The sequence below is a fragment of the Phoca vitulina genome, unplaced genomic scaffold (genome assembly GCF_004348235.1).
Source record: "Phoca vitulina isolate PV1807 unplaced genomic scaffold, GSC_HSeal_1.0 scaffold19, whole genome shotgun sequence".
NCBI classification, from domain to species: domain Eukaryota; kingdom Metazoa; phylum Chordata; class Mammalia; order Carnivora; family Phocidae; genus Phoca; species Phoca vitulina.
In genome coordinates this window covers 12649292-12659604 of record NW_022589722.1, presented here as the reverse complement: position 1 = coordinate 12659604, position 10313 = coordinate 12649292, and the positions used below count along the sequence as shown (strand labels likewise).

Sequence of the window (10313 nt, the reverse complement as noted above, 5' to 3'; positions counted from 1 at the left end):
GGCATCTGTAAGGTCACCTCATGATCAAAAAATGGCTGCTGGAGCATTATCCAGCGCATCCACATTCCAGACAATAAAAAGAATGATAATGACCTAAGGTCTCCTGCCTCCCAACTGAGTAAGGCAATCTTTTAGGAGCTTTCCTGGAAGCTTCAAGCCACAACTCTTTGCCACCCCTACACAGGCAGCTGGACAATGTAGCTGTTGATTTTAGCTGAGCACAATGCAGCCCCCTAAAAATTTAGGAGTTGTCAGTGAGGAAAAGGGAGTCTGCCATGATGGGAATAATCATGGCACTAGGTAAAAAGTGAAAGCAAGTACACACCAGTGAGACACCTGGATAGAGAAAGCCACGACCAGAGGAGGAATTGATGGTAATAACCCTAAAAGCGTTGCTCTATAAATTAGCCATCAAATCCAAGCAGGAAAGATCCCCACATCTGTGTTAATACAACAGGCATACCAAACGTCTGTGCTACCCAGCAACACTCCTGAGGCTGTCATGACGGAGCAGGTACTGGAGCACACTGTAGAAGCAGTCATCAAAGTGTAGCTGGCAGCTGGACAGAAGAACTGGCAACGGCCTGGCCATCAAGGGCGACAGAACAACCTCCACTGCACTCTGGAATCACCTGGGGAACTTTAAAATAATACAGATGCCCGGGTCCCATCTCCAGAGATTCTGAATTAATTGGCCCGGGAGGAGGTCCGGATTTAGGGAGGTTTTTAAGTTTCCCAGATAATTTTGGGGCAACAAAGTGTAAGAAGCTTCACCCCTGGATGGGTGAGGACCCCTCCTGATTCTCTGAGAAGTTGGGCAGCACATATAAGTCTCCATACCAGGGGCTCCCTGGGAAGCAGGTCCTTGAGATTAAAACATTTGCTGAAGGTCACACAGCTAGGACGTTAGTGCAGCCAGGATTTGAACTTGGATGCACTTGACAGCCAAAGCCAGAGTTCTACCATACTCCCAAGTGCCAGCCCAAGCAGTAAGCCCAAGGTCTTTTCTCCATTCTCAATCCCAATCCTCCATTACTCATGGGTGCATGCATATCCCAAAGAGAGGAAAGTTTCAGACGGCTCAAAAGAAAGCAGATGACAGCTTTCCTGCTGAACAAAGTCTGACTCCTGGGAGCTAATAGCCAAGAAGATAGATCTACCATAAGGTAGAAAAGGATGCCCGGAGAAAGCAAAAGTCACAGGTTCCCACTTTGTAAACCATGGAAACATGGGCAGCAAAGGAATGGAAGTTTATAACTGAAACAAAAGATAATAATGCTATTGAGCCTGTATCGGATGCTTGACATCTTTCAAGCCTCATAAAAAACTGTAATCAAGTGTTGTGGTCCCTATTTGACAAACAAGGAAACTGAGGCTCTGTGAGGTTACACCATTTCAAATGGAAGGAGAAGGAGAAAAGGATATGAAATCAGGTGGCAGAAGAAGGCACGTGGATCCATTAACCCCAGGGCTGCCGCCAATCTCAAATGAACCCCCTAAGAGTTTCGAAAGAGAAATAAGCATCTCCAGGGGGCAGGCCATAAGGCTGCCACCTTCCCTGCTCAATGCTTGAATCATCTGAGACTTGAGACCAGGCTGGGTAGTAGATGTTTTGGGTAGTAGCCAAGTGCTGGCAAACCCAAAACATCCCCCAACCTCTGCCATCCATTTGGCTATCAGAATGGACCGTGCTTCTTTTTTCAAAGAGCAATCCCTATAGGCACAGAGATGGGCTAACCAGAATACCAAAAGTAGAAGCTCTTCAAGAGCAGGGACCACCTCTGACAGCTCAGGACTTAGGATCAGTCGTGACACATGATGTGAATGAATGAAATGAATAATGAATTAAAGTGCGTAACTGAAATGATGCTCTTGGATCCTCTCACCCAGGGCCTTTAGTGAGGCAGCCAACTGCATGGACCAAAACCCCAGCTCCAGCACTTTGCTGTGGGGCTCTGGTGACTTACCCTCTCTGCACCAGTTTCCACATCTAGACAACAGAGATAATACCTTGCAGCCTTGTTGTGAGGATTCAATTAAATAACATGTGGAATGCGCCCAGCATAGGGCCTGGCATAGAAAACACTGGTAAAAAATAATAGCTCCTCCTTCCTTCCTCCTAAAAAGGATCTGTTACGTCTCAGAAAGTTATTTGACAGAGTGGGGCAAATAAACACAAGGTGAGGGGTTTAGAATCACTGCTAACTGAAGATGAATCAGAGATGAGAAACATAGATCTCCAAAATCTTCCCCAGCTGCTAAAACCCAAGCCTTGACCTCTACACTGGTGTTCATCTGCCATAAACCCAGGAGGATTCCACTTCCAATGGAATCTGACATTCAGCTTGTAGCCCAATGGGTCTGGGTCTCTCTATAAAGAAAAGAAAATCAGATTTGGACTGTGGCACTGGCTTTCTCACCGATTAACTGCCTGGGGTGTAGTCCTTCCTCTCTAAGCTAGGACTGCAAAGTCTGCAAATCCACCCAAGTACTGTGAAGACAGAATAAGGACTGGGCAGTCCCGAGTGGGGAGGCAATGAAGATTTGAATGGATGGTGAGAAGGTGAGCTCCTGCTCCTCACAAGAGCCACCTTGTACTAAGCAGGAGGCTTCATTCAGCTACTGGGTGTTTTCCAGTTTGATCAGTTGCTCAGAACCACCCCACCCAAACTTGGGCCTGGCATGCTCTCTCTAGTTACTTGCTCTAGCCCTGGGTGATGGGAAATTACAGAGGCACATTTTCTGTTCGCTTCTCTGTGATAAGCAGTATTCCCAGTTCTGAAGGCCTGACCTCATAAATGAATTTACAATGAACACCAGCAGTTCATTTCCCTGAATTATAATTTAAATGAAAATTTCCCAAGTTTTGGTCTTCTTACATCATCTGACTTAGAAATAATACGCTGTTGATGCCAAATAACTTCAAAGACATGGTCTCTGATGAGTCCCACGTTTGATGCACATTTTTCTGCCCCTTCCCTGTGAATATACACAACTACACAATAATTCTATGGTTAAACTCACAGCAGCTGATATTCTAATTCAGGCATTTAATAACTGTATAGTATCTCCATAGTTTTAAGGGGAGGGGTTATGAGCAAATCTATTCAAGGGACAATCTTCAGAGACCAAGAATTATTCGAAAATCATTTCCTCCTCTAAAGGTCGGTAAGTAAATTATAATAACATAATGTTGAATAATAGATTGCCGTACTTGCCAACTTAAACACTTCAGGGACATGTTTATTCATTTCATATAATCTAGAAGCAAATCTTTTTATTCAAGTGAAGTTTTACCTTCCTCTAATGATGCTTCACAGTAAAATGCCAAACTAAAACAGAAAGATAAAGAAAATGCTGGTGACGTGCTACTTCTTAATTAGCCTATTGATATCCTAGTGCAGAGGGAGAACAGAGAATGCGCTATGGGCATGCAAGCATACATACAAGAATTTCAGTCATTCAACAAATATTTATTGAGACTCCAACTGGAGCCAGCCTTATGTTAGACTGTGGTGTAAAAGACATAGACCTGGCTTCAGGGAGCTTCCGATCTAATGAGGGACTCCAATAAGTAAACAATACAGGGCGCTGAAAGTCATGGCAGAGAAAAGAGGGCACTATGAGAGGGCTGGGCAGACCTTCAGCAGAAGGGTTATCTCAAAGAATATATGAAGGATAAAAAGGAATCAGGGGAAAAAATTAGGCAGGAGATGGGCAGTATAGAAGACAGAACAGCATATACAAAGACACAGAAGCAAGAGAGCACACAGCAGGTCCAGGGTTTTAAAGAGAAATGACAAGATTAAGATGAGCACTTTGGAAAGATGAAGCAGACGGACACAACTGGTGGCAGAGACAGGAGTCAGGGAACTGTTGCCAGGCCAAAGATGACGGGACCCAAATTACACCAAAGAATGTTCACTGAGCACTTTCTTGGCCCAAGCACTGAGGTAAGTACTTCATGAGCATTATCTTATTAAATCTTTACAACAACCATGAGAAGGAAGAACGGATACCCATTTTACAGATAACAATTGCTGATATTTTCTTGTTCTCTTACTATCTACTGTTCTCTCCCAACAACTAAAATGTATTTATGTATTGCCCTGGCTGCTACTTAAAATAGTGCTTGGCACTATGCAGATATGCAAGCCATATGGGAAAGACAGGCAGGTGGCTGAACAAACAAACCAATAAAGAAATTTTGCCCAAAATCACATCGAATTAAGAGACCCACGCCCACTGCATTCACTATAACTTACCACACCACGCTGCACTTCTTATTCTTTGTGGTCCTTAGTCTCCTGTGCTGCTTCCTCATCTCACCAAGCTGAGACTGCCCTGGACTCTGGCTTAGGACTCCAACCTTGTCTATCAACACCTGTTTCACTGCTGATCTCCTCTGATCCTGTGGTTTTAAATACTTGGGTGGATTTGCAGACTTTGCAGTCCTAGCTTAGAGAGGAAGGACTACACCCCAGGCAGTTAATCGGTGAGAAAGCCAGTGCCACAGTCCAAATCTGATTTTCTTTTCTTTATAGAGAGATCCAGACCCATTGGGCTACAAGCTGAATGTCAGATTCCATTGGAAGTGGAATCCTCCTGGGTTTATGGCAGATGAACACCAGTGTAGAGGTCAAGGCTTGGGTTTTAGCAGCTGGGGAAGATTTTGGAGATCTATGTTTCTCATCTCTGATTCATCTTCAGTTAGCAGTGATTCTAAACCCCTCACCTTGTGTTTATTTGCCCCACTCTATCAAATAACTTTCTGAGACGTAACAAATCCTTTTTAGGAGGAAGGAAGGAGGAGCTATTATTTTTTACCAGTGTTTTCTATGCCAGGCCCTATGCTGGGCGCATTCCACATGTTATTTAATTGAATCCTCACAACAAGGCTGCAAGGTATTATCTCTGTTGTCTAGATGTGGAAACTGGTGCAGAGAGGGTAAGTCACCAGAGCCCCACAGCAAAGTGCTGGAGCTGGGGTTTTGGTCCATGCAGTTGGCTGCCTCACTAAAGGCCCTGGGTGAGAGGATCCAAGAGCATCATTTCAGTTACGCACTTTAATTCATTATTCATTTCATTCATTCACATCATGTGTCACGACTGATCCTAAGTCCTGAGCTGTCAGAGGTGGTCCCTGCTCTTGAAGAGCTTCTACTTTTGGTATTCTGGTTAGCCCATCTCTGTGCCTATAGGGATTGCTCTTTGAAAAAAGAAGCACGGTCCATTCTGATAGCCAAATGGATGGCAGAGGTTGGGGGATGTTTTGGGTTTGCCAGCACTTGGCTACTACCCAAAACATCTACTACCCAGCCTGGTCTCAAGTCTCAGATGATTCAAGCATTGAGCAGGGAAGGTGGCAGCCTTATGGCCTGCCCCCTGGAGATGCTTATTTCTCTTTCGAAACTCTTAGGGGGTTCATTTGAGATTGGCGGCAGCCCTGGGGTTAATGGATCCACGTGCCTTCTTCTGCCACCTGATTTCATATCCTTTTCTCCTTCTCCTTCCATTTGAAATTCTCAGATACTTATCTCCATCGCAGATTTTTCCCATGAACTCCAGACCCTTTTAACCAACCACCTACTCAACATCCCCACTTGGATGTCTAGTGGCCATCTCAAACTTACTATGTCCAAAACCCTGCTCCTTTCATAACCATCTTCATCTCAGTTAATGGCAACTCTAATCTTCCAGGAGCTCAAGCCAAAGAGGCCAAAACCTTGGTATCATTCTTGTCACTCTCACAACCTTTATCTAATCCACCTGCAAATCCTACTAACTCTTATCATTAAAATATACCCAGAATCCGGGGCGCCTGGGTGACTCAGTCAGTTAAGCGTCTGCCTTCGGCTCAGGTCATGATCCCAGGGTCCTGGGATCGAGCCCCACATCAGGCTCCCTGCTCGGTGGGAGGCTGCTTCTCCCTCTCCTCCCAGCTTGTGCTCTCTCTCGCTAGCTCTGTCACTATCTGTCTCTCTCAAATAAATAAATAAAATCTAAAAAAAAAAAAAAAAAATATATATATATATATATATATATATATATATCTCCAGAATCCAACTGTCACAACCCCTACTGCTGCCATCCTAATCTGGCTGCCTTCATTTTGCCCAGATTATTACAAAAGCTTCTTACTGGTACCCCTGCTTCCCCCCTTGCCTGTCCCCCTTTTCAACTGATTTTCAATTTCCCACTGCCAGAGGAACCAATTAAAGCTTACGTCAGATCACTCCACTGCCCAAACTCCTCCAGTATCTCCTATCTCAGAGTAAAAGTCCACACAGTAGCCTAGGAGGCCCTGCATGGTGATGCACCTCTTGTTAACATTCCCCCCCACCCCCACCCCCCTCCAGCGACACCCCAGCCTCCTTGCCAGCTCTGTAACAGAGCAACCCACCCACTGTCCCGTCTTGGCGCTCACTGCGCTCTCCCTTGGGAATCTCTCCAGATACCTGGACGACTCACTCCCTCACCTTTCAGGTCTGTACTCAAGTGTCACCTTCTCAGTGAGCAACTCCATCTAAAACTGTAAACGCTTCTCCCCTCACCTCACCACTTAAACATACCAACTAATATGCTATAGATTCTACTTATTTACTTTTTTTCTGCCTCTCCTTGGCCCTAAACTGCAGTAGGAAAAAGACTGTTTGGCTCACTTTTCTATCCCCAATTCCTACAAAAATGCCAGGCACATGGTAGATCTCAATAAATATTTACTGAATGAAAGAATAAATAAATGAATTCTCTTCTTTACAGGTTCTTCACCATGCCAGTCACACCAGGTAGCAATCATCAGAGAGAAACTGAGGAGAAAAAATTTTGATAAAATTGAATTAGACATGGTTGATAAAGCATTAATAGAAAGGATGACAGCTTTTAGTTTGAAGAATCTTTCACATTTGTTTTCTAATCAACAAAGGACAAGCAAGGAGTCTGAAACAATCGAAAATGTTTTTCAAAAATATTTTAGAAATTTTATTTTTTATAAATTTTTTACTTCATGTGTTAAAATGTATACCAAAGCAAAAAACAAAAAACAAAAACATGTGACCTGTATCATAAATACAAAACAGTTTTCAAAACATACAAGACACACACAATGTAAAAAAAACCTTTACATATATAAAATGCAATGTAATTTCCATTACAAAAAATAAAGCAAGGGAAAATGCTTAAAAAATGCTCATCTGCAAGTAAAAAACAAAACCCTCCCCCTTGACTGACCACTTGAGCTGCCTTGAAACATGCAGCGCCATTATGCTAGGCTTCTCTTCTTACTTCAAGTTACCTTGTTTTTTACCTTGCCTTTTTGTCATGTTACTTTTTCTTCCCATTTTTCTTTTTATTTTAAAGACAAGGGCCAATCAAGGTTTTTTAAAAGCCGATGTTTGTTCTACACTTTAACAGTCAAGTGGCTTTTAATTCCAAAAGTTAATACTTTATACTCTGAGTTATAAATGAGTTCCTAAACACTGTATGCAAATCAAAATTATGATCTGGATACTCTAAGCACAATATATCATTTACAGAAATTTTTTCATAAAATTAAGATTTTCACATCACATTTGCTTAAATCACAGTAAGCCTATAAACTAGTTCCTCAACCCATCATAAAAAAAACAAAAGCCAAACCTCCTTAATAATTTTATTTATGGCTCCCTTAAATGCTAAATAGTATATTTAATCTAAAATACATCTGGAGTGGTCTAGGCCCCCCTACCTACACCACATCTAATACACACCAACAACAGAAACTGGCTCACTACTTACCTACTATTAACACTAATACTCATTTGATTTAGTTCCTATTGCAGCAGCAAAATTTTTGAATTTTGGTTATTTTCTTATATGAACCACATCTATTATTAAATTATTGCCATTTCCCTTAACAATATATTGTCAGGGGAAATGGAGATTTAAACTGCAATTAAAGTTCCTAATCAGGAGGTTAAAAAAAAAGCTAGTTACTGATGCTGATGTACTTTTTCCCTGTCAAGAGCTATCTTTCCTGATTAACCTTGGAGGGAAGAAGGGAGGGAGGGATAGGAAGGAGAGAAGGAGGGAAAAGGAGAAGGAAAATAGAACAGTTGGTAGGTTAAAAGTGACATCTTCCAGAGTCACGATAACTCTTCTGTTACTGCATAGAAAACCATAGAGAATTCTCTTGAAATTCACTGAGAACAGCACTGACAATGCCATTCATCTAAGTAAATAGACTTAGAAGAAAATGGATTTTTTTACTATATTTCTTAGAAAAGTCCTGTTCAAACTTTAATGAAAACTGGCTCCTCCCCAATTACTCTAATTTACAAAAATTCAACTGCAGGACAATTGCTTAAGGAAAAAAAAAAAAGAAGAAGAAGAAAATGAGGATTTAAAAAGGTCAAGTTCAGTCAAGTAACAAGTCTGGTACATAAAAAACCAGAGCGAGCAGGACAGCACCCAACTCAGAGACTGACTACTAGAGTCCCACTGCAGCACAGAGCTGCCATCAGCTCATGAGGAAAAGGTAAACCAATAAAATCTACTCTCTTCAACACGTATAATTTTTGCTTCACAAGAACTTTTGCTTCAAACAACTTTTGAAATCCAACACTCACTTACTGAGTGAATTAAAAGAAACGTTGCAGGCAGACATAATATTTTTAAAGCAAATTTAAGGGGTACAAATAAGCGCCAAGATTGTAATTGGGAGAACTATGCCCTTTGGGGTAAATGTGGTTCAGAAAGCAGGTCTCCTATCCTGAGGCACAGCCTGCATAATAATAGCATTAAAATACATATTTCCTCCGAATTATTCTCATTAATTATGTCAACCAATTTGAATGCATCAAGAGAGAATTTTACCAACAGTATAACAAGGTACGTATTTACATTTTCATTTGCACCTTAAGGACAAACTGTTAACAATAATGATGATGATTATGAAAAACAAGATTAAAGGTGCATTCATTTAGGAAAAAGCTACATTTAACATTGTTCATCCAACCACACTTTTGTAATGAATGCAATAACTGCAAAACAATTCACAGCTTTACAAAAAGTCGAAATACAGAGAGTTTCACTATAATTTTTTCCAATTCAAAATTAAAAAGTTCAACTTACATTAATCCTTAACTACTTTATTCTAACATCTGTAAAATATATAAAATACCAAGATTATCAACAGTCACATATGTTTTGAAGTCAGGGGACACGTGTATTTTCTTAAGATAGGTTCCATTTGTGTAGAAGGTCTGTGAGGACTCCCCAGTGACAACATTCCACCACTGTTCAGAGAAAAATAAAATTCTCATTAGACTAGTAATTACTCTGTGTGACAACTGTATGTGCCAGCCGAATCCTTCACCCTATCACCTCCCCACTCCCAAACTTCAGCAAAAGCAAGGAAAAAAGTCTAAGGTTTAATGCTGAATATAGTATAATCAACCTGGTCAGCCCTTCCTGATTAATCCTGGTGACTGCCTCATAGCTACCGAACACCTAGCCCCACCACAAGGCATGCTGAGAAACTGTGCAGCCTATTGAAAGCTACAGACACAAGGCTGCACAAGTCCACTCTGGCCATGACTGCACTGAACTCTGCTGCCTGCATGTCTTTCTCATTGGGATGGACAGAATAATGCCCCTCTTTTCTTTAAAAACGTCCCTTTGCAGACACAAACTAGTATTTTTGTTGTTGTTGTTTTTATTTATTTGACAGAGAGAGAGCACAAGCAGGGGGAGCAGCAGAGTGAGAGGGAGAAGCAGGCTCCCCACTGAGCAAGGAGCCCGACGTGGGGATCAATCCCAGGACCCTGGGATCATGACGTGAGCTGAAGGCAGTCACTTTACCGACTGAGCCACTGAGGTGCCCACAGACTGGTATTCTGATAGACACTGAGACTATTTTCTATTATAGGCTACCAGATAGAATGTTCTCTCTACTGAATCTTCCTTTTCACCAGGAATGATTCAAGAGCCGTTGACCAAGTTTCTCTACAAAACAGTCTATAGATTTATTTGCTAAATAAATATTGAACATCTCAAATTAGGCAGGTGCTCTGGCCAAATCCTTTCCTTTCTCCTCCCGATAACTGAATTAGCTAAGATTACAACAGTGTTCATAGTCATTTATGAAATGGAGATCATAAAGCTTACCCATGTATCTCACAGCTAAAATAAGGGCAAAAGAGACAATGTACATGACGACCTTTTGAAAACGCACATCGAGATTCAGAGTATTATGAACAAAATAATGGTGTCACTCACTTTTGTATCTGGGGCAGTGCCTAGCGTTCTAGCAGGTGACTGGGTCAGCTATTTGT

At 41.7% G+C, this 10313-nt stretch overlaps 1 protein-coding gene across 4 annotated transcripts in view; it reads right to left on the bottom strand.

Annotated features, from left to right (window-relative positions):
• Nucleotides 1-6667: 6667 nt before the first annotated feature.
• Nucleotides 6668-10313, bottom strand: part of APAF1 (apoptotic peptidase activating factor 1) — a 91821-nt gene continuing 88175 nt past the window's right edge. For 3 of the 4 annotated variants that reach the window (XM_032416325.1, XM_032416324.1, XM_032416327.1), the window contains one exon: nt 7063-9275. In XM_032416325.1, coding sequence (XP_032272216.1) covers nt 9129-9275 — 147 coding nt within the window. In that variant the 3' untranslated portion in view covers nt 7063-9128. Of the gene's footprint in view, nt 6810-7062; nt 9276-10313 lie in introns of those variants that run through there. The other variant, XM_032416326.1, reaches the window with a different exon arrangement.